Source organism: Thalassophryne amazonica, chromosome 7 (assembly GCF_902500255.1).
Source record: "Thalassophryne amazonica chromosome 7, fThaAma1.1, whole genome shotgun sequence".
Taxonomy (NCBI): domain Eukaryota; kingdom Metazoa; phylum Chordata; class Actinopteri; order Batrachoidiformes; family Batrachoididae; genus Thalassophryne; species Thalassophryne amazonica.
Window position 1 is genome coordinate 92046808 of NC_047109.1, and position 27749 is coordinate 92074556.

The 27749-nt window shown below is 40.4% G+C and overlaps 1 protein-coding gene across 3 annotated transcripts; it reads right to left on the reverse strand.

The window, feature by feature from the left end:
• Positions 1-471: 471 nt before the first annotated feature.
• fxyd5 (FXYD domain containing ion transport regulator 5) lies at positions 472-26171 on the reverse strand. Of its 3 annotated transcripts, none has more exons than XM_034175066.1 (10): positions 25970-26171; positions 19596-19641; positions 14373-14471; positions 9380-9496; positions 9218-9289; positions 6861-6926; positions 6439-6468; positions 6262-6336; positions 1635-1680; positions 472-1263 (listed from the first exon to the last, which is right to left on the reverse strand). In XM_034175066.1, exons 1-10 carry the CDS (start codon positions 26090-26092, stop codon positions 1239-1241), a joined length of 699 nt encoding a protein of 232 aa, XP_034030957.1. In that variant the 5' UTR covers positions 26093-26171; the 3' UTR covers positions 472-1238. The 3 variants fall into 3 exon arrangements, with proteins under 3 accessions (XP_034030957.1, XP_034030958.1, XP_034030959.1); XM_034175067.1 differs by having other exon boundaries at positions 9395-9496; positions 25970-26170; XM_034175068.1 differs by lacking the exon at positions 25970-26171 and adding an exon at positions 19954-20546.
• Positions 26172-27749: the final 1578 nt, after the last annotated feature.

A 27749-nucleotide genomic window follows, 5' to 3' on the forward strand; every position in this document is an offset into this window, starting at 1 on the left:
GCCAGATCCGCATTGGTAATTGGCAGTTATACACTGGGTGCCCTTCCTGACGCAAGTCCAGTTTTACCTGGAGAAACACACACAGCCACTGGTGTTCCAAAGAGGTCTCCCATCCAAGTACTAACCAGATCCTGCTCTGCTTAGCTTGTGAGATCTGACGGGATCAGGCTGACACAGAGCAGACCAGCTGCATGCTCCAAACATGGTAATTCCTGGAAAACTGCAGTCATTATTGCAGGGGATCCACCAACAATGCAGCCATAAATGGATAGTTTTTTTTTTTTTTTTTTTTTTTTTTTGGGGGGGGGGGGGGGTCGCTAGATTTGCTGAAATTCTTTATCTAAGATATTAGTATTTTATTGCATTAATGGTTTAAGTTTTAACTTGGCTATACATATTAATCCTTCTAGATTTGTGAGTTCACATTGTATTGTTTGTGCCAATGATTTTAATTTTTAATTTTGTTTTTCTTCAATAAATGACGAGGCATGTACATATATGACTCTCATAATGAAACACTTCTTACAGGCTGCACACCATGAATTGCATATTTGCTCAGCTGCAGCATTTTGGATTTTTGTTGTAACTGAAATGATTTCAGAAAAAAAAAATGCATGTACAGTAGAGATGTTTTGTAGTTATGGTCACCTCTGGATTTTCTTAATTTTGACATTAAACTGAGAAAATTTGATTTATGGTGTCTCTCTTTGTGTTCAAAATGCAGGTATGCTGCGTCGAACTCTTTCTGTACCAGCATGAATCCTATAACCTGCTTAAACATTCTCCACTAAACACCACTTGTCAGTAAACAGCCTAGAGGAGAGGCAACACCAAGCGTCTTCTAATCCTCATGCAAGATTGTCCGATAAAGTGTTGTCTTATTTTTTTAATAACTTTTACATATGGCTATGAAACTATGCCTCTGGATATTTTAGTGATTAAAAGGCAAAAGGTTACCAGCCTGCTTCATGGCTGCCACTGTGACTGAAATGAGAATCACCTTTTTTATCAGGTAACAAAAATATGTACACACACACACACTATTGTTTTGGAAACATTTACTAAAATCTCACTTTTTTCCACTTGTCAGTATGAGTCATAACGTCTGCCTTCAGTGTTTGGTATGTTCCCGTTACTAAGGAGGGTGCAGTCACTTATTTCTTGTGCATGTTTCTCCTGAAGCGCTCTGAGGATTTCCTGCAGCTCCTTACATTTGTCCGCGTACACACGCTCTCTGGTTATCTTCTGACCACCTGGTACGTCCTGAAAAATGTGTTTACATAATATGAACACAATTTTTTTGATTACTCAAAGAATATTTATAATATGATTGAAACCTTAAGTTATAAATATACTCTGAGGAAAAAAGAACAAACGTAACAAAATTCAAAGTTACACTTTGTGTACCTACAAAATGTGTCGTCTTGCTTAACAAATTGTGCAATCATGTTTTTGAACAATTTAACTTCAACACAGCTGAATCTGGCACAGCAATTTTTGTACTGCATATCAAACAATGATACACACAAATATCTGAGAAAACTTCAACAGCCCTTAAACACTTCAACACACTCTAAATATGGCATTTGTGCTTTATTACAACTGATTATGGCAGGGAACACTGCAGGACTTACTTTGATGAACGCCTGCGACACTTGGGGAACCGACAGACCTTATGACCTAGTGTGAGAAGACATAAGAACGTGACATTTTTTATTATATTTCTGCAACCTGTTCGTGGTACATAATGAAACTCTATGCAGATGATGGAAAAACAAAATGTTAACATAAACAAAGTTAACATATTTATTTTAAACCACAGAAAATAAGTCTTGATAATATGAAATATTTGACTCAACAGAGCTTGACTTTCCACTCCATTACCAGTCTCACAGCAGTTTGTGATGGCATTATGAAAGCCAATGTATGGGTTTGTGATATCGTAAACAAAAATGGAGGACTTTTCATGAAGGGAGCACAAATTCATTTCGTGATGGGGGTGATGGATCGTTAGCTTTAGGAGAAGGTAGAGGACTATACTATATAGTGAAATAAAAAAAAATCACGAAAAGTGCCCCATTTTCGTGTTTGGGGCATGAGCGAAGTTTAAGTTAATTCACATTAATGTGGAGATTTGTGTAAATTTGCTCTCTGACACTCATTTCCTAACTTGGGAAGTCCTGATTGGCCCACTTTAAAATCTGAAAAACTTCCAGGTCCCACCAAAATCTTTAATCATTCTTTTGATTGAGATACAGTATGTCTGAACAACTGGAAAATATATAAAAGTATGGTAAAGGAAGAATTACATGTTATTTAAAACTTCGCATTGTTTCATTTCTTGTGACTATATTTTTAACTGTTTTTGAGTAATTTTAAACTTTCTTACAAAATAAAATAAATAATAAACAACCTTATGTTTATTTACTTTCAATAACATATCATGGCCCAACTGCAGTATCTTTACAGTCCAGCAGGGGCTGCAGCCCACAATTCCCCATATTGCATATCTGTAAACATCAAGCCAAGAAGATATATTGACATCCAGGATTTTTTAACACCGTCAAATTTCCGGTTGCTGGCAGCTATGCTTTATTTTTACAATTGTTACCTTGTGGTCATGATACTGTTATTCTCACGTGTTACCTCCAAACTCCCAATTTCAATGTGGATGATAGCAAAAGTTTCAGGAATATGGTGATGATGCCTGTTCATGTTGAAGCTTCATTTGTGACCACAATACAGATTGCAATGCACCAGATGCAGAAATACAGCTGACTAGACTTCTTGACAAAATAAGGCAATAGTAATAATAACAGTCCACCCCCTATGTTGGCTTGTAAGTATACGCATTATGGAGAACTTGGGAGTAACTGCTTTCGAAGGTGAAATATTTGCTTTGGTATACTGAGTGGACACTTGAAGTCTAATTATGGTGAATTTATATGCATTTGCAATTGAATGCCAGTTACAAGTGCTTGATAATTCTGAATGTTTAAACAGACGTAAACCTGGTCCAAACAAGCAGATACTGTATGTGCTAGATTTGCCACAAAGTCCACTTCCCTTGTTATCATGTATATATTGTTCTAAAAGCTGGTTGAGTGGCTTATAAAATAAAGTAATTCATGTCAAGTAATTATCTGTTGCATATGTGGTAGAAAGCTTGCACAGTTGTAACAACAGTTTGAGTAAGCTTGTTTGGTGAGGATTTAGCTGGATATAAGTTTCTTGAATTTGTGTGCAATAATCTATTACTTTACATTAATAGGGGGAGGTGATGGTCTAGTGGTTAAGCGTTGGGCTTGAGATCAGAGGATCGTTGGTTCAAATCCCAGCCTGACCGAAAATTTACTAAGGGCACTTAAGCCCCGTTTACACATAGACAGTTTTGTCGGCGGGTAGTACGTAGACCGAAGTTCGCGGTAGTTCCGGCTGTTTTCGCGGTGGAAAGGGGTGGAGCATTTTGCCGGCGTTTTGACCGCCGTACTATCCGCAAATACGCGGATAAAACACCGCTAAATCCGCCGAATAAAGCGGCATTTTGACGCCGTAGCATCTGGCACACGTCAGGCAACGGGGGTTAATACCCAGTTCTATCCTTTACAATCACAGGTTAAGACACGTGAACGGTGGTGTTCTGCTGCCGCCGATAATGCCCTGTGTACCGCTGGTTAATACCCAGGTTTTTATCCAGGCAAATCCTGCGTTACTCCAGGATCATTTGCATATAGGCACTGCCCCCAGAGTATAATAGGCTGAAGCAGCAGGAATACATGCCTCTGTCACTGCAGAGGGAGGGAGTTCATCCTCAGCCTTTTCTTCTCCTTCCTTTCCCCCTCCTCAACATGTTGCTCCGTCTCCACCACAGGCCTCCCCTCTGCTTCTGAACCAGACCTCTTGGTTTCCTTCTTCTTGTCCTTGCCACTGCCAACTTTCTTTCAGGAGGCATACTGGAGCTTCTCTGCAAAAATATCTGGAGCTGGCTGCAAGTGAGAGGCCTGCATGCAGCGCGCTAGCGTTTTTATACTGACTGCCGCCCATTGGCCGTTTGGAACGTGGTGGCGTTTAAAAGGGCGTACTGTCCGCTAGCACCGCCGTTTTGTCTGCCTCTGTCGCCGTTTTACACGCGTTGGTTAGGAATACAACGCCGGCCGCCAATTACGGCAGTGTAAACTGTGGCACTACAGGAAGGGGCAGGATGAAACGGCGATTAAAAAGTATCAAACGCCATTGTTCGCGTTGTCTCCATCATCACGCGAATTCTCCGGGAGCGCTCCCGGAATTATTCAACATATTGAATAATTATTTCGACAATTCCCAGTAAAGCCGGAACTAAGCCACACCCCCTAGTGCCAGCGTTAACAACAGCGTTTGTTCCTTAAGACGGTCAAAAACTCTTCCGGGACGCTTCCGGGAGCTCTTATCGTCTGTGTGTAAACGGGGCTTTATTGGGAAAGGTCCTTAATCCCCTACTTGCTCCTGGTGTGTAGCGAATACCTTGTATGGCAGCACCCTGACATTGGGGTGAATGTGAGACATTATTGTAAAGCGCTTTAAGCGTCTGATGCAGATGGCAAAGCGCTATATAAATGCAGTCTATTTACCATTTACATCACAGTGAATACTTTGACACAGCTGGTTCTGCTTACCTTTGACAAAGTGGAAGTGAAAAGTTGCTCAAATGGAGGCAGATTTGCACTAGCTTTGGCACCAAGTCTAATATTTTCAACTCTAGCTGCCCTCTACTACAGTATACAACTTTCCGAAAAAGGGTTGCGTTTAGTCACTTATACAATAATGTAGTTCCCTTAAACTAATTATTTGTGCAGCATGGAAGCTAAAAAGCTTGTTGCAGCAACAGTTCAACAGTTTTGCTGAAACAACGCTCTCACCAGAAGTCACTAATGGCCCTTGAGAGTCCCTAAAGTTGCGACATTACATGATGTGTAACCGTAACTAATTTGCATATGGCAGAAAATTGAAAATCATCATGCTCTCTTGAAAGTTGGATTATTGTTTGCTGTTTGGGGTCGGGGGGGGGGGGGTGGTGGTTAAGGACTATATAGTGGTAAAGTTTTAAATATATATATATATATATATATATATATATATATATATATATACACACACACACACACACATACTTTATTTCTAATTTATTATATTCAGCTATTCACAAACTGGTAACAGTGGGATTGATTGGAATGTTGTTGATGGGGGACAGAAAAGAGGGGGACACTGCGAGACACAAGGAGGACGAGAAGACGTTGAGAGTGTAGAACATGACTTTTCAAGTCTCACTTCTATCCACCATTGCATGTTTTACATGAAGGTTAAACTCATCTTTCCATGTTTTCCAAGGTTATCGGAGCCCATGGTCTACTGAGCTGGTGGCTTTAGGCCATATGTTGTTCACAGATAAGCACTTCTTTTCTGCACACCAAGGTTCTAGCTATGGTGGGTGGCGGTACCGCCCAGCACTGCAAATTTCCTCCCGGCTCTCGGGTTCAAATTTCCTCTCTCGCCCAGCACAGATTTTCCAAAAAAATGAACTGAAATGCTGCTGACAAATGTACCAATTCAATCGTATTTCAAGCTTTTGGTGTCGTAGTTTTGTTTTATTTTGCAATTTCAACCAAATAATTAAAGAAATGAGAAATATATTTCTCATTTTCTTCTTATCTCTGCCGCAAACCACACAGAGAGACCAACAGCTCACAGCGAGGACACTGTGTGACTCTCTCCACTCTGACTTAAAATGTTTCAGTAAAATAATCCAGTGTCAGTGTACATAGATACTGACACATTCAGAAGTTTACGGTTTATTTTACAGTTTAAAAGCTCCCATTTCCAAACCAATTGGAGGAAAACCGCATTGACAGTGAGAGCGTGGGGAGGATCAAATCAATCCAGGTTCAGCTTTTGTTTAAACATTACAATTAGTGGTTATATTGTTTTGTTGTTGTTGTTGTTGCTTTTTTAAGGAATGCAATCCCATTCAAACACTGAAAAAAACTGTCTTGACAGAAAAACTCTGCCTGCTTCACTGGATGAAAGAAGAAGAAGAGAGCAAATGTTATATGTCCATCAAATATTAATGTGTTTTTAATCTTTTCAACATTATTTATTTTATTAACTCCGACTTTGACAGAAACATTTTAAAAAGAACTTTGTGCTACATTAACATGCAGATCCACCTCGGATCTGCTGTGGTGACCCCGAGTGAACCAAGTGAGAAGCAGCAGGGACTTTACTTACAGCTAAAGATCATGATGCCCACGATGAAGAGCACCGCTGCAATAGACAGTCCAGCATGACGCAGAGACACATAATCTGAAATACACGTAGGGCACACACATCGAACACCTGAGCAATCAACATCACAAAAAAATATAAATAAATAAATAAAAGAAAGACACAGCAAAAGCTTCTCACCATATGTGAAATCTTGATCCCATTTTGAATCTGTAAGAAGTAAAGAGAAAAGCACTGAATCAAATGATGTAACTGAACACAGGAATCCTGCGCAGGAAGAAGCAACATGGAAACGATCACTAGGTAACTCTGGGACTGCATGACAGATCTACCAGCCCAGCTGACGTGTTGGCGGTTTTGAATCAGAAAACTCTATCTATGGTAAGCCAGCACGAGGGCACACGTCTTATCAGCTCGCATAAGGAGCTATGAAGCATTCACCTGGTAGCAAGAGGAAAAAAGTGAAGTGTTCTTTAGTGCCGCTTCTCTGAGGGTTTTGTTTGGAAGACGGGGAATTATGATACCGTCAGTCTGCTACGAGATAACAATACTGCATCGCCTGTGGCATTTAGCAAGAGGGGGGGGAAAAAAATCTGAGTTACCCCAGGCACCAGTGTGATGGATCCTCTTTGTGGTGGTTCGCTCTGTTACACGCGGGGTAGATGTTGCTGTAGATGGAGAAAAATTAAATCGGTAGTAGACTGACATGCTAGCACCAAACACCAAAACAGTGATACTTTATGAGTGGGAAAAGTTAATTCTATGTCAAACAAGGAACCTGGGTCTGACCTATAGGCTCAAGGTCACTTGATGTAAAATTAGAAGTTGCATGTGGTAGAACCAAATATGACTTCCCGTTCATGTGTAACAATAAACACGGGCATATCTGGGACCATTGAGCCATTATGACCAAAGTTTGAGTGACCTTAAGTATAAAATTCAGGGTTACTCAACATGAAATGCGATGGTGTATTTTGAAAGGCCACATCTGACTTCCTGTTCATGTCCAATAATAATCACAAGTCTATGCATTTGATTCACAAATTAAATGACTAAAGGCCCCTTCATACATAGTGCGAATATGTATCAACTTAGGGCGACACCCGTCAGAGCAGCTTGTATGAGCGCACCACGAAGCATCGCGCTGACGGGCAGGCGTGCACGATGTCGGTGCGACGGTTTGTGCATGCGGGAACACAGTACAATCAGCTGCACAATTTGGTTATACATCACACAGCTGCTCCAACTGCTGTTCCAGTTCCAAATGGACTGTTCCATTCACAGTCTATCTTTCACCTCATGGAATATTCTTACAACCCCAATTCCAATGAAGTTGGGACTTTGTGTAAATTATAAATAAAAACAGAATGCAATAATTTGCAAATCCTCTTCAACCTATATTCAACTGAATACACCACAAAGACAAGATATTTAATGTTCAAACTGATAAACTTTATTGTTTTTGTGCAAATATTTACTGAATTGAAATGGATGCCTGCAACACATTTCAAAAAAGCTGAGACAGTGGTATGTTTACCACTTGGTTACATCATCTTTCCTTCTAACAACACTCAATTAGTGTTTGGGAACTGAAGACACTAATTGTTTGAGCTTTGTAGGTGGAATTCTTTCCCATTCTTGCTTGATGTACGACTTCAGCTGTTCAATAGTCCGGAGTCTCCGTTGTCGTATTTTGCACTTCATAATGTGCCACACGTTTTCAATGGGCGACAGGTCTGGACTAGAGGCAGGCCAGTCGAGTACCTGCAGTCTTTAAACTTTAACTTGCACTTGTAAATGTAGCGACGAACTGTGTTAACTGACAATGGTTTTCTGAAGTGTTCCTGAGCCCACACGGTAAGATCCTTTACACAATGATGTTGGTTTTTAATGCAGTGCCACCTGAGGGATCAAAGGTCATCGGCATTCAATGTTGGGTTTTCTGCCTTGCTGCAGAACATTCTCCAGATTCTCTGAATTTTCTCATTATATTAAGGACTGTAGATGATGGAATCCCTAAATTCCTTGCAATTGAACATTGAGAAAGATTGTTCTTAAACTGTTGGACTATTTTTTCATGCAGTTGTTCACAAAGTGGTGATCCTCACTCCAACTTTGCTTGTGAATGGCTGAGCCTTTTGTGGACTCTCCAATCATGACACTCACCTGTTTCCAATTAGGTGTTCTTTGAGCATTCATCAACTTTCCCAGTCTTTTTGTTGCACTGTCCCAACATTTTTGAAATGTGTTGCAGGCATCCATTTCAAAATGAGCAAATATTTGCACAAAACAACAAAGTTTATCAGTTTGAACATTAAATATCTTGTCTTTGTGGTGTATTCAATTGAATATAGGTTGAAGAGGATTTGAAAATGTATTGTATTCTGTTTTTATTTACATTTTACACAACGTCCCAACTTCATTGGAACTGGGGTTGTACCATTGCTCTTTTAAACATTCATTATTTGTATACTAATATTCACAATACATAGATTTATAATGCAAAAGTGTAATTGCAGATATTGTTTAAATTTTTCTGGGACACATGGCTCTTAATTTTTATGATATTCATACATAATTCTCTCATGGGCATTCTTGTTGAAATCTTTTTTTAAATTTAATTGGTGAGTATTTCATGGGTAAAGCACTTAATTATCGGAGGATAATTACACAGATGCATTTAAAGCAAATGAACACTTTGTTTCTGTCTCTCATACATAGTCACACACACACACACACACACACACATACACATGCTTGTTCCCTGGTTCTACAGAAACAGTTCAACAGAAATTTTCTTCTGCTGCTTGGCCAGAGACTTTAACCATTTTCCTAATTAGGCCATAATTAGCTTTAAAGCCTTTTACATATTTGAAGTGAAAGCTTAAGCCTTGTCGGGGGATGTGACACCAGAGCAGAATGTCTAACCAGTCAAACTCAATACCAGCTGGGTGCTCACATGCTCGAGATGTTGTAGGTGGAGTTGTTGTGTAACTCTCTTGTGTCTGCTTTGTTGAGCTCGCTGCAGGAACTGATGGAACAGAAGTCATTACATTGTCATCACATTCATTTTAATTTTGAAATGATTTAAATGGGTGGTCTGTGCAGTGCTACAGACTACCTGGGATGTTATTTCCTGGTGTGGTGGAGTTGCCACCCATTTGGTTGAAGGTAACATTCTGTTCTGCGGTATAGTCAACAGAGGAAGTTCCTGCCTCTCTGCTTTCTGTTCTTTTTCCTGTTATGCAAGACAATGAATGAGGACTCGTTCCTTTTATATTTGTTTATTGTATGTTGAATACATTCATAATTTGATTGAACACCTAAAGTACAGTAGGTAATTTGCAAATAACATCTCGGGCTCTGGACGACTTCATGACATTACGAATTACAAAAATGAGCAATAACAAAAATATTGTGTTGCAATTCTTTGATAGAGAAACCTGCAGATAAGAAGATGGCTCAATACAGAGACACAATTCAAGCTAGTTACGCAACAAAGAGAACTACAGTACAGACACGTAGTAATAGAGAGCACGTGAGAGGGATATTTAACAAGAATGCTTGGGATAGAGCTCGAGAGAACATAGCTGGAGACAGCACTAAAAACAAGCATGTAGAGATAGTGGTAGAAAGAGCTACGAGGGGCAAATGAGAAGTTTTGAGATTGACCCAGAAAAAGTTCTCCAATGGTTCTCCATCTTTTGCATTCTGAGAAACCAACACTTCTCGAGAATGCGTGAAGTTGTGACTCACTGGATGCAATGTTGAGCCACATTGTACTATTTCTAGGTCAGGCTCAAAATTGTCCCTCGTAGTTAAAAATACAGTTCAAGCGGGATGGCTAATAGACACTGAACTAAGTAACAACAGACAGTGTATATGTAGATGGAGACAGAGGTAGAACAAGCGTGTTGCGATCAGGAATAAAAAAGCATAGATTTAGAAGTAGATAACTGCAGACAGCTATAACAAGATGTACTTTGATTTGAGATGACTAGGGTCCCTTAATTGAGAGAGTAGCATCAACTCAGAACATGGTGCCATTTTGGGGCCAACTGTGCTGAACTACTGAATGAACTTATGTTTTCAACATTTTTTAATCATTTAACGACATACAGCAACACATCCAACTACAGGTTCTATCAAATAAATATAAAAATAGTTAAGCTATCAAATGTATATAAATTTACAATTTATGATAATTTATTATTTAATTTAAAGCCTGATTTATGCTTCTGCAGCTCTGTAACTCTGTGTTATGCAATGATGTGTGTGACAGCTTTAAAGTTCTGGCTAGATTATGCGTTATTCTTGATTAAGTTGACCCTCAACACATTTTTCTTTCTACACTCATCACCTCCAAATCAAAGGTAAACTGTACAATTTCATCTTTTTCCGACTTTCTGTTGTAAAGTTGCGGACTTTTCTGATCCATTTGTAATCAGCGTGCCCACTGCAAAACTATTCAAATATGATGGCAGACAAAGGACGCTTCCCGGACACTTCCCAGACACAGAGTGTGAAGCGTTCGGGATGAAAATCAGCACCTCCAAATCCGAGGACATGGTTCTCGACCGGAAAATGGTGCTTTGCCCTCTTCAGGTCGGTGGAGTGTCCTTGCCTCAAGTGGAGGAGTTTAAGTATGTCGGGGTCTTGTTCATGAGAGCGGGATGGATGGAGCATGAGATCGGCAGACAGATCGGTGCAGCGTCTGCAGTGATGCGGTCGCTGTATCGGACCGTCGTGGTGAAGAGAGAGCTGAGTAGGGGGGCAAAGCTCTCGATTTATAAATCGATCTACGTTGTGACCCTCACCTATGGTCATTAGATTTGGCTCATGACCGAAAGAACAAGATTGCGAGTACAAGTGACTGAGATGAGTTTCCTCCGCAGGGTGGCTGGGCGCTCCCTTAGAGATAGGGTGAGGAGTTTGGTCACTCGAGAGGAGCTCGGAGTCGAGCCGCTGCTCCTCCATGTTGAAAGGAGCCAGCTGAGGTGGCTTGGGCATGTCCAGGGGGCATCTTCGGATGCCAGAGAGGTGTTTCGGGCACGTCCCATCAGGAGCAGGCCCCGGGGAAGACCCAGGACATACTGGAGGGACTATGTCTCGCAGTTGGCTTGGGAACGCCTCAGAGTTTCCCCGGAGGATCTGGGGGAGGTGTGTGTGGATCGGGAGGTCTGGGCAGCTTTGCTTGAGCTGCTGCACCTGACTTCGGATGAAGTGGAAGAAAATGGATGGATGGATGGCAGACGAAGGAGTGAAAGCAGAAAAGTGTCAAATCACAGGCTTTTGTGTCTGATTTAACAGGTGCATGTCAGGCTGCAGGTTCAAAGAACCATGAAAAAGAAAAAAAATAAACTGCCGGTTTTTAATCATGGAAATGACTCCGGTCCCACATGCAAGGGGTTTTAATGGAAATACATTGCGATTGGACGGGACATTTTATCCGATGTGAGTGAAAAATCCATTATACAAAATCTGTTATATACGGTGTTTATTACATGGAAAACAATACAAAAACATTCAGACTTTTTTGACCGGTGACTGCGAATATCCGGTTTATACAATGACGGTTTAGGTGAGATTTACTGTACATGGGACTAGGGTTGGGTATCAAGAACCGGTTCTTTTCAGGTATCGCTAAGAAATGATTAGATCCACCGACATCAATTTTTTGCTGAACAATTCCCTTATCGGTCCTTCAGAGCGGCTGTTGTTTTTGAGGGTGTTTGTCAGGAAAATGATCATTTCTCTACGTTGATTACAGACCCTGCAGCGGCTCTGTAATCAACTGCTTCTTAACCCCTCTCAAGGTCATTAAAATATGTCAATCATGAGTCATTTTTGTGTGGATTAACGTCACTAAATGGGACTCTTGTCTTGTTGCAGTCAAAAAAGGAGAATCATCCTTCGTTTCATTGGCACAGCTCCAAACGCTGCTCCGCAATCTGCCGAGACAGAGTCCGTTCAGAAATAATAACTTCAAAGCGAATCCCCGCTATAAATAAAATGACACCTCTTTCCGAATGTTGTAATACAGACAAACTGCAATTGACTAAAATGTTTTTTTTTCCTCCCAAAATGAGACATCCTGCATTCTTTATGAATTACATCCTGATGTGCAGCATAGCACAGCTGCAAGAGCTCAGCTCAGATGTATGGAAAGACATTCATGCCAATAACGTATGAAAGGAAATGCTTTGACAAAAACTGCAGATTTTGTTTATTTCTATTTATGTCCAGAGATCAAGGATCCACCATGTAGAGTTTATTATGCCCAGAGTTTAAGGACCCATTGACCAGTTTCAGATTTATTTACATTAAGACTCAATAAAATGTTGTTGACGTAGAAAACCTGTAAAGCCTACTTTTAGTACACAGAAAATTCACAAGCTGTATTGATAAGGGAATCGATAAGGAATCAGATCGATAAGTGGAATTGATAATGGTATTGATATCAATAAAATCGTATCAATACCCATCCCTACACGGGACTAGGGATGGGTATTGAGAACCAGTTCCTTTCGGGTATCTTTAAGAAATGATTCGATCCACCGACATCAATAAGCTTTTTGCTTAACAATTCTGTTATCGGTCCTTCAGAGTTATTTTGCGGGGTGTTTGTCAGGAAAATTATCATTTCTCTACATTGATTACGGACCCTGCAGCGGGTCCGTAATCAATCACGTTCTGGTGCATTTGTTTTCAAATTGTAATATTTTTTAAATTTATTTTGTTTATATATTAATAATCTAATGATTATTATATACAATATATGCTTATCATATACAATTTTAGAGAAAGAGACAAAAAGAACCTGAATAGAAACACAACAGAAAATATAAACCCAACTAACAATGAACATACATAAATAAATAAACACATACATACAGAAATAAATAAGTGTTTCCTGTGAACACCTAGTGACTCTTACACCCCCATTTCATCACTGTGTTAAGTTTAATAACAGTTTGTTTCGGTCAAACCATATTTTCAATGTGTTAATTTCTTCAGTGATTTCCTCCAGAACTATCTGCCAAACTAGAAAACTGCTGCATCCTAGTAAGAGCAGAATACTACTGGAATGAATTTGAATAAGGAAAGTTGTTTTTTTTCTCACCTAAATGGATGCTGCACTCATTCCAGTTTATTGTCTGGAATAGTCCCAGATTGCATTTCAGAGCTTCTAGAATTCAAACATTTTCGTGTAGGTGGTGTTGGGGAGTAATTTTGGGTTTCATCTTTTTTTTGTTTTTCACCACTTTCATCCCTGAATATGTCAATCGTGAGTCACTTTTGTGCGGATTAAAGTTACTAACTGGGACTCCTGTCTTGTTGCGAGAAAGAAATGAGAATCATCCTCCGTTCTGTTCACACAGCTCCAAACGCTGCGCGGCTCTCTGCCGAGTCAAGTTAGAATGATAGAGTCCAGTCGGAATTAATAACTTCAAAGTGAAACACTGTTTTGTTTATTTTTATTTATGTCCAGAGATCAAGGATACAGTGACCAATTTCATATTTATTTACGTTAAGACTCAATGAAATACATAGAAAACCTGTAAAGCCTACTTTTAGTACAAAATTCACGGGGTATCGATAAGGAATCGGATCGATAAGCAGAATCGATAATGGCATCGATATTGATAAAACCTTATCAATACCCATCCCTACATGGGACTGAACAATAAATTTACCTCTCAAAGCTTTGATGATGTCGGGTTCCATCCCACATGGCTGACTTTATTTTCCAATATTTTTCTTCCGTTCGGATCTGAAGGGAATCTGTACATCTTGAAGCCCTTGTTGTGTCTATTTGTGCATCCAAACACACAACAACTTGGTATTTTCAGTGAATAAATAAATAAAATAGCTGGATTTCCATGCAGACAGATTAACAGCGAACGTTATTGTGGCACCAAGATGGCACCATGAGTCACATGACCGTTTTTTTTTTCCACTCTGTCGCTACTCTCTCAATTAAGGGACTCTAGAGATGACTATAGATATAAATGGGTTTGAGATACCTAGAGATATAAATGGGCAGTCAGACAGAGTACCTGAAAAAAGCAGATAGATAGACAGACAGACATCCATAAATTGTGTCAACATACCAGTGGAACTGGGAGCAGTGGGGATTGTTGTTGGCTTTTCCGTGTTGCTCGTCATGTGCTCCATCTGTTGTGAAGGTGTAGGAGTCTGAGCCCTTGAGACTGTGACGAAATGACACATTGTTATACCAAAAGTAAAAGTCAGACAAATCCTCACAGTGAGGCCTTGAACCCGGCTGAGAGACAGAACAAAGTGTTTGTCCCTGTGAGCGTCTTCTACTAAGCTGCTGATGTATGTTTGGTGCCAACCAGACAGGCAAAAGTGTTTGGTCGCCCACGAGGACTGCAGATGTGCTCAAAGTTTGTCACAGTGATAGTCTTGTGAGTCCAGTGCTACACAGTTACAAAGAAGTAGCTCCCACAGTTGCTCGGGCTGAAACAGAGGCTGTTGTGTGACACAGTGAGGCCTTTGTGTAGTCGCTCACTCAGCACCTTCTAGTTACTGCTGTAGCTTTGCCAAGTCTCCACTTTCTTGGAGTAATACTGGAATTGTGGCTGAGAACTCGTGCAGCATTAGCATTCTGTTTGTTTGCCTTGTTCCTTGGGTCAAAAAGCATGTCAAATGAATTTTCAAACTCCAGGTTAAAAATTGATGGAATGACAAAAACTGCAAAGTGTTTTTTCAAGATGTGTGGCCCACTTGATGCAGCAAATGCACAACATGCTTCTTCTTCAAGTGCTTCAGAATAAACATACTCCTTCTTTCTTTTGCTTTGTGTCAAGCTTGTATGTGTGTGAGACAGAATAAGAGACAGCAAATAATCGAAGTAAATTAGAAATCACACATGTATCTGATGGACGTTTGTAGCTTAGACACGTTGTGTGTCTGTGAGGACAAGTGGGAAGAGAAACGACCTCATACTGTATTCTACACTGTATCATATGATACCTAAATAGATCCTTGTCATTTGACTGGAAGCTAACTCCAGTAGTCACAGTCATTGCAGGAATATCTTTAATGGCTGTTGAAGTACTGTTAGATGAAAAATTGGACAGGTTTGTGTCTCACTTAGAGCCCCAGTGATGCTCTCCTGCATCTTTGTCAACATCTTATCATGTTTCCAGTTATAGATGATATCAACAGTGTTCTAGATAAATACATGTCTCACATTCAGAAAACTGAGATTGTTCTGAACATTTTGATATGCAACATATGGGTATTATTAACCACATTATAGTACAAGTACTCAATGAACACAAGGTGAGTATCAGCAGTGCTTTTTGCAGTGTTATTTTCACAAAGTGTTTGATTCACTTGATTATGCTTTGCCTGTTCAGTGCTGGTGTAGACTGTGTTTTGGGTAGAGTTGTGGAAAGCACTGCCTTAGGTGCCTCAGTGGGAACCAGTTCTTTTCGGGTATCCTTAAGAAATGATTCGATCCATCAACATCAATAGCCTTTTTGCTTTCATTCCCTTATCGGTCCTTCAGAGTGGCCGTTGTTTTCGGGGGTGTTTGTCAGGAAAATGATCATTTCTCTACACTGATTACAGACTATGCAGCGAGTCTGTAATCAAGCATTTCTGCAGTGCGGCTTTGCTTTGAACCTTGAACCAATGAAGCAGTGCGTTGATCTTCGATCTGCTGCTTCGTTGGTTCTTTTATCTTAAATTTTCCCCACTAAAACCCTAAAGAGCATATGTCTGTGAGTAATATTTACCTTTTTATGTTAAACCGACCTGTTATAGTCTTCTGAAACAGTTGATAGATGTATTTTATAACTTAAAAATGGGACTGATGATGACCGAGGCTGGAAAATCATTTTGGGATTACTGGGAGTGCCCTTGCATGGCTGACGTCATACTTGACCAGTCGTTCTCACTGTGTTTTGTACAGTAACACTACCTCGAACCTTAGTGACATGAAATTTGGGGTTCCTCAGGGGTCTGTCTTAGGCCCCCTGCTTTTCTCCCTTTATATAGCACCCCTTGGGCACATATTGCGGCATTTTGGGATTACCTTTCACTGCTATGCAATCAATCAATCAATCAATCAATTTTTTTATATAGCGCCAAATCACAACAAACAGTTGCCCCAAGGCACTTTACATTGTAAGGCAAGGCCATACAATAATTACGTAAAAACCCCAACGGTCAAAACGACCCCCTGTGAGCAAGCACTTGGCGACAGTGGGAAGGAAAAACTCCCCCCGAACAGGAAGAAACCTCCAGCAGAACCAGGCCCAGGGAGGGGCAGTCGTCTGCTGGGACTGGTTTGGGCTGAGGGAGAGAACCAGGAAAAAGACATGCTGTGGAGGGGAGCAGAGATCAATCACTAATGATTAAATGCAGAGTGGTGCATACAGAGCAAAAAGAGAAAGAAACACTCAGTGCATCATGGGAACCCCCCAGCAGTCTAAGTCTATAGCAGCATAACTAAGGGATGGTTCAGGGTCACCTGATCCAGCCCTAACTATAAGCTTTAGCAAAAAGGAAAGTTTTAAGCCTAATCTTAAAAGTAGAGAGGGTGTCTGTCTCCCTGATCCGAATTGGGAGCTGGTTCCACAGGAGAGGAGCCTGAAAGCTGAAGGCTCTGCCTCCCATTCTACTCTTACAAACCCTAGGAACTACAAGTAAGCCTGCAGTCTGAGAGCGAAGCGCTCTATTGGGGTGATATGGCACCATGAGGTCCCTAAGATAAGATGGGACCTGATTATTCAAAACCTTATAAGTAAGAAGAAGAATTTTAAATTCTATTGTAGAATTAACAGGAAGCCAATGAAGAGAGGCCAATATGGGTGAGATATGCTCTCTCCTTCTAGTCCCCGTTAGTACTCTAGCTGCAGCATTTTGAATTAACTGAAGGCTTTTCAGGGAACTTTTAGGACAACCTGATAATAATGAATTACAATAGTCCAGCCTAGAGGAAATAAATGCATGAATTAGTTTTTCAGCATCACTCTGAGACAAGACCTTTCTAATTTTAGAGATATTGCGTAAATGCAAAAAAGCAGTCCTACATATTTGTTTAATATGCGCTTTGAATGACATATCCTGATCAAAAATGACTCCAAGATTTCTCACAGTATTACTAGAGGTCAGGGTAATGCCATCCAGAGTAAGGATCTGGTTAGACACCATGTTTCTAAGATTTGTGGGGCCAAGTACAATAACTTCAGTTTTATCTGAGTTTAAAAGCAGGAAATTAGAGGTCATCCATGTCTTTATGTCTGTAAGACAATCCTGCAGTTTAGCTAATTGGTGTGTCCCCTCTGGCTTCATGGATAGATAAAGCTTGGTATCATCTGCGTAACAATGAAAATTTAAGCAATGCCGTCTAATAATACTGCCTAAGGGAAGCATGTATAAAGTGAATAAAATTGGTCCTAGCACAGAACCTTGTGGAGCTCCATAATTAACCTTAGTCTGTGAAGAAGATTCCCCATTTACATGAACAAATTGTAATCTATTAGATAAATATGATTCAAACCACCGCAGCGCAGTGCCTTTAATACCTATGGCATGCTCTAATCTCTGTAATAAAATTTTATGGTCAACAATATCAAAAGCAGCACTGAGGTCTAACAGAACGAGCACAGAGATGAGTCCACTGTCTGAGGCTATAAGAAGATCATTTGTATGCAGATGATACTCAGTTATATATGCCGATAACTGCTGGTAATGTCGTTCACATAAAATCCTTAGAAGATTGCCTTGCAGCAGTGAGAAGTCGGATGTCTAGAAACTTCCTACTTTTAAACTCTGAAACGACTGAAATGATGGTTCTTGGTCCAGTGAGACATCGGCATCAATTTGACCAGTTAACACTCAGCCTAGGCTCGTGTGTCATACATCATACTGACAAAGTGAGGAACCTTGGGGTCATTTTTGATCCTTCGTTGTCCTTTGGCCTCCATATTAGAAATATTACTAGGACTGCTTTCTTCCACCTGCGAAATATAGCAAAGATTCGTCCCATCCTGTCTATGGCTGATGCTGAGACCCTGATCTATGCGTTCATCTCTTCTAGATTGGACTACTGTAGTGTTCTATTTTCTGGTTTACCACAGTCTAGCATTAGGGCAGAAAGTTTGACCACATTACACCCATTTTGGCGTCTCTTCACTGGCTTCCTGTCCCAGTGACATCAGATTTTAAGGTTCTGCTACTAACCTATAAAATTATTCATGGACTGGCACCTCCCTACCTAGCTGACCTAATTAAACCTTACATACCGGCCCGGGTTTTACGTTCTCGGGGTGCAGGACTACTTTATGTCCCTAGGGTGAATAAGAAGTCTGCGGGTTACAGAGCTTTCTCTTATTGTGCCCCTGTTCTGTGGAATGGTCTCCCTGCGTCAATAAAACAATCAGATTCTGTGGAGATTTTCAAGTCCAGACTTAAGACGCACTTATTTTCCCTTTCATATGGCTAGCATACTGGTACAGTTTTGTTTTACCCTTTTTCTCTTTTTATTCATGTTATTAGTAATTGGAGCGGGCCGCAGCCTCAACTTCACCTAAATTCTGGGTCTTTTAGTGAAGCTTAGGGCTAGCGGCCGGCGATCACCTTAGTATTTCTTGTGGTTTTCTTGTTGATTAATGCTGGCAAATTATACAGTATTTTTTATCTTTCTGATGCCTGATTCTGTTTTTTCTCTGTTTAAGGTGCAGCTCCATCCAGAGATGGGAGTTGTTTGTGTTGGTGACCCTCCTGTCTTGTGTACCAACAGCATTTCTTGTATATTCGTCCGTGAATTGTTCTGTGAATTATTTCTGTAATTTATGTTTGTAGCATGGCCCAAGCAGAGGGTCACCCCTTTGAGTCTGGTCTGCTTGAGGTTTCTTCCTCAGAGGGAGTTTTTCCTTACCACTGTTGCTCTGGGGGTTGGTTAGACCTTACCTGTGTGAAGCGCCTTGAGGCAACTCTGTTGTGATTTGGCGCTATATAAATGAAAATAAATTGAAAATTAAATTGAATTGAATTGACCGATGCTAACGCGTTAGCATGTCTATGGCATTTATTATCAATGTTAAAGTTAGCATTAAGCTGAGCCATTATCAAGCCTCCCTCCCCAGCGCGCAAAGGATTCTGGGATACTCTAAAACTATCAATTGGTAGTCTAACTACTATCACACATGGCCACCTTGCTGCACTCCACAATATAGTTACAGTGTTATTATACTTAGTGTCTTTTTTATATTCATACAATTTCTTAAATGTTTCCCATCAGAGTTTAGCTCCTGAGTTGAGTCCAAGCTGGAAACAGATGACTTGCTTGCACTCACCTTTCAGCATGGCAACAACGAAAAAAGTCACTGAAGCCAAGTTCATCTGAAAGAGAAACCACAACATCAGTAAAGAGGAAGTAAAAAGGTGGAAACCTGTGTTCTCCAACAAGCGATATTATTTTGTCTTCAAAATAATGCACAATAATCCCGTGTGCACCTCTGGGACAATGATGACTGTGTGACCGCATCTGGTGCAGAGGACTGAGATGCGCTGTGGGTGCACGTCTGTTTACTTATTCACTGACTCCTTCAGACGTGTTGTTTTGCACTTGTTTAATCAGAGACAAGCACGAGGTGAATGCAATAAAATCAAAGACAGGTGACTGAAGTATGAGGCTGTTTTGTGTGAAGCAACCTTATTTCTGCACATCCGCTAACAGTCTGACTCCAACTGACAGGAAGTTGGATCTATTACAGTTTCTTCTTCTTCTTCTTCTTCTTTTTCTTCTTCTTCCTAAAACATGCCCACACTTCTTAGGCAACAACAAGCCACTGTTTATTCCTCATTTCTCACAAATGAGTGACGGAGGCGACACAATGTGTATGGAATCCTCCCACATGTGCTCGTTTTGCACTTTGTAGCGTTCCTGATCAAATTTCAATACTTCTCACTTTTAAGGTTGCCATGATTACCATAAAGACAAACAAAACAACAAATGAAAATAAAAGGACCCAAATGTACTCGGCAGATGTGCGATGGCAAACGCTTAGAGAATAAAACAAAATACTTTCCCATCCTCCTCACCACATATTGCCTTTATCTGTGCACGACATGATAAGAAACAGAGGCAGCCTAAAGTAGTGTTCCAATAGTCTGTGATTTTACAGAAAACATTCAGTTCAACATTTCTTTTATGCAAAGCGGAGGCAGGTAGAGGTGACCCACGAGATTCTGTCAAACACAGGAGTACACAAAACTACAGTGAAACTCTACTGAAAACACAAACAACAACTAATGGAACTAGAGCAAAATTGCTCACAGCAATACCACACATGGTCACGTTGACTAACAATAAAATATCTGAACTCATTTAGCTGTTTTTCTATATCCTGGCACAAGGCCAGAAATTTGATGCTGCAATCAAAATCTTATTAGCTGTTCAGTGCTGAGAATGCTTACTGGATGCACTGTACAGTATAGTTACAGAGAGACCACCGTGTATGCCATTGTTTTGTCACTGATTTTCTAACTCCATGGGTTTGCAGGAGGACCAAAATAGGGCTGGATATGGTCAAGGGTTAGTGGGGCAGGTTTGTTGAGGCCTGTCTGGCATTCAAGCCATGGACCAGACTGGGTGTATGGAGATGGAGGAGGAGGTGGTGTTGCTGGAGTAGGCATTCCACTGGATCACCTCAGGGAACTTTGGTAGCTACTTCATCTATAACATGTTGGTCATGTGGCACATTTGTCCGTACACAATCCAGCCCACAGTTGCCTCAGTGTTGACGACCTTTACGGCCGGAGAAGGTCAAGGGATGCCTAGGGGAAAGTGTACCTATATTGGACCAGTGTAGCCTTGTATGGAATTGAGGTGAAGCTCCAATTTCTTTCATTTCTTCTCTATACCCACATACTCCAATTAAGGGTCACATTGGGGCTGGAGCATATCCCAGCAGGACACCACTCTATCACACAGCAACGTATACACAGACAAACACATCCACATCTGCATGGACATCTATGGTCAATTTAAAGTTTCCACTTCACCTAACCTGCATCTCTTTAGAGGTGGCAGGAAGTCGGAGCACCCAGAGAGAGAGAACACACACAAACACAGGGAGGACATGCAAACTCCACACACAAAGGCCCTAGCTGGGAAGAAATTCAAAGATCTTTTTGCCATGAGGCAACAGTGCTAACCACTAAGCCACAATGCTGCCTGGTCCAAATTAAGGACAGGTGCACTTCCCTATGTTTCACCTGTTTATGGCAGATAGATATTTACTAGACAGTTACTTTCAAGAGATGGGGTTAGGTTAATTGTGTGCTTGGGTGGTTGCCAGGACCTGTGAAGGATCCGTTGTGTAGTGGATGCCACCATGGTGCAACCAGTGTATGGCACCTTACTTTACACACAGATTCCTAGTGTCAGTCGCAGAGCTGAACACTCCCAAAGTGCAGTCGCACGACACATTTTAGACTATGTGGTATAAATCATTACAGTCATACCTACAGTTTTATATATAAAGATGGAGGTGACACACAACAGTATATTATACAAATAATGAAGTTATAATGAAGTTATAATTTATTGTGGGCAGTTACCTGTGCACTAATCATGGTGTCTAATCAGCATCTTGATATGGCACACCTGTGAGGTGGGATGGATTATCTCAGCAAAGGAGAAGTGCTCACTATCACAGATTTAGACTGGTTTGTGAACAATATTTGAGGGAAATGGTGATATTGTGTATGTGGAAAAAGTTTTAGATCTTTGAGTTCATCTCATACAAAATGGGAGCAAAACCAAAAGTGTTGCGTTTATATTTTTGTTGAGTATACATATATATATATACTAAAACCAGTATTTGTGAAAAGTCACTAATACAAAGTTTACTTAAATTATACTTAATTTGGTCAAAGACTTACAATTTTGTTTTAAGGAAAACCAGCATGTTTTTCTTCCATTTGAAACACATCAGGAAATGAAGAAAACTTGTGAAATTGCAACAAGCTTATGCACAATTCTAAGCAAATAGATAGTTTTGTAGGGTTTTGAAGAGTATGTTAGTTCTTTTGACAAGAAAATATGCTTTTGTGGCTTTAACATTTACAATCATGAAATGAACTGAAAGGAAATAATTTAAAGCTAGAGGAACGCCCAAATTTCACTAAACGAGCACAATTAAAGCCCTGGTCACACGTCACTAACGAAGGACAACAAAGCCCAAAACAAAACAAGAAATCTGGACTTTTGTTGACTTTCGGGGGCATCGTTTAACCTTTGTTTAGCTTCGTTCCTGCAGCTGGCGCTTCGTCAGAATTTTCAAAACTGTTGAATAACTTGAACGAATCTTGACGACAGCCTCAATTTGTTCGTATTTCATTTTGCTTTCGTTCTTGATGGTTTCTTATCCTTTGCTTAATTTACGTAATGTTGGCATTTCATTTGACTTTCGTCCAACTTTGTTCAAATTCAAATCCAACATATTGAATGAAGGTTGATGAACATTACAATATCTGAACTGAATTACTAAAGATTTGATGAGCTGAAAGAAGCATCTTTGTATTGCTAATGAATCATTCATTTTTGGGATAAAAAAGCAATGTTTCATACAGAAACAATAGCATTAAGAATGTTTTAATCAACTACTTTAAATATTTACGCACTTTTCAACCGTTTGTGGCTGGCCTACGAGTGAGCGTCTTCAGGAGTAGCCTTCGTCTGACACGTACAGTTCCCCATGGCTGATGCCATGGACTCATCAAAGGTACCCGCCAGGACAAGTTGTTAAAGATTTTGTATATATGTTATCACTGTTAAACGTTTGTACATTTGCCTTCTTTCTCATGAGAACGGTGTTGTGCTGTTTTGCACTTCACCCTGAGAACGTACGTGTTATTCAAACCTTGTTTAGCTTTGTCTTCTTTCTCATGAGAACGGAGATGTGCTGTTTTGCACCTGTCTTAATGCAATCCTGAGAATTCAATTTTGTTTTGACGTTTGTGATGTGGTGTTTAGTGTGAAGGAGTGTGGAAGACAGGACACTTCAGGCAGATGCAGAACAGCTGATACCTGCAACAGACGAACGAGATGTGCTGACCTGAAGTGTTCTTCCTTACAGCTGCACTTATTGACGTACTAGTACTATCACAGATAAAGTGTACAACAAGGTACAGATGCCGCCAGAACTCAGAATGTGAAGACAAACAAAGGTCACGTCTGAATTCCATCTTCAAAACTGTCAGCCATGTTGAATAATCGGTGACTTGCTTGTATCATCCAAATGACAATTCCCATGAATGAAATGAAATAACTTTGAACTAATTATGCCCTCAGTGTCATATTACATTTATTGCTCATAAGAAAAAGAACATGAAAAGGTTGTAGCTGGCCATTAGGGGTGACATTTGGAAAATTCATGATGGCTCAACGTCCAGGATTTGTTGGTATGTCTTTGTCGATAAGTGCACCAAATTATTTGCTTTTAATCACAAAATACGTGGTTGTTATGGTTAACTGCACCACTACCGGGAATGCAAGATGCTACAAGTGTCTCAAAACTAAACTGCGAGAAAAGTAATACAATAGCATTTACAATAATTTTTTTACAGAGATTAGAGCATGCCATAGGTATTAAAGGCACTGCGCTGCGGTGGTTTGAATCATATTTGTCTAATAGATTACAATTTGTTCATGTAAATGGGGAATCTTCTTCACAGACTAAAGTTAATTATGGAGTTCCACAAGGTTCTGTGCTAGGACCAATTTTATTCACTTTATACATGCTTCCCTTAGGCAGTATTATTAGACGATAATTGCTTTAAATTTTCATTGTTACGCAGATGATACCCAGCTTTATTTATCCATGAAGCCAGAGGACACACACCAATTAGCTAACACTGCAGGATTGTCTTACAGACATAAAGACATGGATGACCTCTAATTTCCTGCTTTTAAACTCAGATAAAACTGAAGTTATTGTACTTGGCCCACAAATCTTAGAAACATGGTGTCTAACCAGATCCTTACTCTGGATGGCATTACCCTGACCTCTAGTAATACTGTGAGAAATCTTGGAGTCATTTTTGATCAGGATATGTCATTTCAAAGCGCATATTAAACAAATATGTAGGACTTGCTTTTTTGCATTTACGCAATATCGCTAAAATCAGAAAGGTCTTGTCTCAGAGTGATGCTGAAAAACTAATTCATGCATTTATTTTCCCTCTAGGCTGGACTATTGTAATTCATTATTATCAGGTTGTCCTAAAAGTTCCCTAAAAAGCCTTCAGTTAATTCAAAATGCTGCAGCTAGAGTACTAACGGGGACTAGAAGGAGAGAGCATATCTCACCCATATTGGCCCTCCTTCATTGGCTTCCTGTTAATTCTAGAATAGAATTTAAAATTCTTCTTCTTACTTATAAGGTTTGAATAATCAGGTCCCATCTTATCTTAGGGACCTCGTAGTACCATATCACCCCAATAGAGCGCTTCGCTCTCAGACTGCAGGCTTACTTGTAGTTCCTAGGGTTTGTAAGAGTAGAATGGGAGGCAGAGCCTTCAGCTTTCAGGCTCCTCTCCTGTGGAACCAGCTCCCAATTCAGATCAGGGAGACAGACACCCTCTCTACTTTTAAGATTAGGCTTAAAACTTTCCTTTTTGCTAAAGCTTATAGTTAGGGCTGGATCAGGTGACCCTGAACCATCCCTTAGTTATGCTGCTATAGACGTAAACTGCTGGGGGGTTCCCATGATGCACTGTTTCTTTCTCTTTTTGCTCTGTATGCACCACTCTGCATTTAATCATTAGTGATCGATCTCTGCTCCCCTCCACAGCATGTCTTTTTCCTGGTTCTCTCCCTCAGCCCCAACCAGTCCCAGCAGAAGACTGCCCCTCCCTGAGCCTGGTTCTGCTGGAGGTTTCTTCCTGTTAAAAGGCAGTTTTTCCTTCCCACTGTAGCCAAGTGCTTGCTCACAGGGGGGTCGTTTTGACCGTTGGGGTTTTACATAATTATTGTATGGCCTTGCCTTACAATATAAAGCACCTTGGGGCAACTGTTTGTTGTGATTTGGCGCTATATAAAAAAATTGATTGATTGATTGATTGATAATATTTACAATACAACAATACTTTCTCACAGACAAAACCTTATTTTATGGTTTGAAATGCTGGATGACTTTCCACCAGGTTATGTAGGTGTGACCATCACAAGAAGGTCAGCGAGGTTTAATTAATTTCACTTGCCTGTTGCTATACTGTTATATATATTTTACTCAACTCTCCAGAGTGTCAGGCAGCGGTCTGGGCCGGTGGTTCTGTTTTCGGTTTAACTTCACCCCCAGCTAAAACGAATACGGATCTTTGACCTATCCTGGTGGCAGCTTGTCCTTGGGCTTCAAGCGTGGTGACAGGTGAGCGTCTGCAGCTGTCATGAGCCTTGACAGCTCTGATTAGCAGGTCACGCTAGTCTTCATTTCACTCCGGAGCATATGTCAGGATGAGGCCTGTACCCTTCAGGCTGCTCAGGCGTCATTTGCTTCCTCTGGCGCGACCCGTCTGCCTGTTTGTCACGTCTAGCGCTCTCGCTCACTCCTAGTTTGTCTGCTCATCCATCTGTCTGTCATCATCCATCACTCTCCTTTCACTTCCCTTCATCCAAACAACCCTCATCGCTCTGACGTTTGAACATATGGCCGTGACTTACCTTCATGTCCATCCTATGACGTCCAGAAATTTTCATCCTCCCCGCTGCTTTTGTCGCGTACTGCTGCTGCTGCTGAAGGCTGATGGGAAACTGTTTTGGCAACCACACCCACGTGCTCACCATCACCACTTCCTCATCCAACTGTCTCAACTGACTGTTTCATTCCGTTGTGCACCCACTCGCCTCATATGGCCTCCTCCTTTGTGCTGTTGGATCGCAGTCATGCTGCGACTCCACTCAGCTGCCTGAATTGTCTATACGGTGTATTCTTGCAGTGTGTGACTGCTTCTTCTGCACACTTGTCTGTCTGCCTGATTGGTCTCCCTCCATGTTTGTAAAACCTATGAACTCCGTCCATCTGCCAGCTCTTTCCATGATGCTCTCTGCACAAACATGAATGAATGACCTCTTTGTAATTACACTTTGCTGATGCATCTGCAGCCCACATCAGATGGTTGATGATTACTGGTAGGAAACAAAATCAATTAGCTGATCTCCTTTTCACTGGACAATTTAATTAAACTTTTGAAATGTGTGTCAAAGTCAAGGACTGTCATCTTACAAATAAACCATCTTTTCAACAAGCTCTGAAGAAGCAATCTAGATAGTTCAATTAAAGCTTTTCTATTTTGCTACCAAGAGGTCAAGCTGGTGTTTATCCAAACCATCTGAACACAGCTCAGTGCTTTAGTGCAGCAGATAACTGAAACAATCCTTCAAATGGTGATACAAGCATCAAGTCAGCACAATACACCTTCGACATTACTCATTTGAAAGAACCGATGACCACTTGAATTTTCAATCGGCAGCCATGTAGGGTCAACTGAAGAATTACATAGAGGTCAAAATTTAAAAATACTTCAGTCAATTGAAACTATATCACATTATTTGTCTGATCTTAGCTATTCCAAAAAGGTATAGTTTGGACTATCTGTGACTGAATGTTATGGAGTTATGGAGTAAAAACAGCAAGAATGGTGACAAAGGTCAATTTCAGTTTGTATAGGTGTCAAAGTTAAAGATGTTCCAATTTTGGTAAAAAAAAAAATGATGCAAATATTGGTTGAGCTAATAGGATTAATACATGGAAAAGGTTGACAGTGTTAGATGCTTGGTCTCCAAAGTCAATATCAAACAAGGTCAACATCCCTTGGATTCTATGACGTGACATATGTTACCCCATAATGTGATAACTAAGCATGATACGTGGTCCAAACTATTCGTTTTTTAAAACCCTGTTCACTCAACTAATAATTTGCATCTTTTGCAAATTGGTGCAACTTAACTTTTGATCCCTGTACAAACTGAAACTGACCTATGTCACCATTCTTGCTGTTTTTATCCCATAACTCCATAGAATTCAGTCACAGATAGTCCAAACTATACCTTTTTGGAATATTTATGATCGGGCAATAATGTGGTATAGTTTTTAATATGATGGAGCAGCTTTTAATTTTGACCCCTGTGTAATTCTTCAATTGACCCCTACCTGGCCACTGATTGAAAATTCAAGTGGCCATCATTTTTTTCAAAAGAGGAATGTCTAAAGAGTATTGGGCTGAATCTGATGCTTGTATCACCATTTGCAGGCTTCTGCTCTAAATATTCTCTTATCTGCTGCACTGTTTGTCGAAACAGCTAACCCCCGCTGCATATTTCCAAATACTCAGTGTTTATCACATTAGACATTGTTAATCGATAACCACCTTCCTGTCCACAATGGGTATTTTTCACATTGCCAACTGCAGTGTTGCTTCAATGCTGCAGTATTGACGTGTCC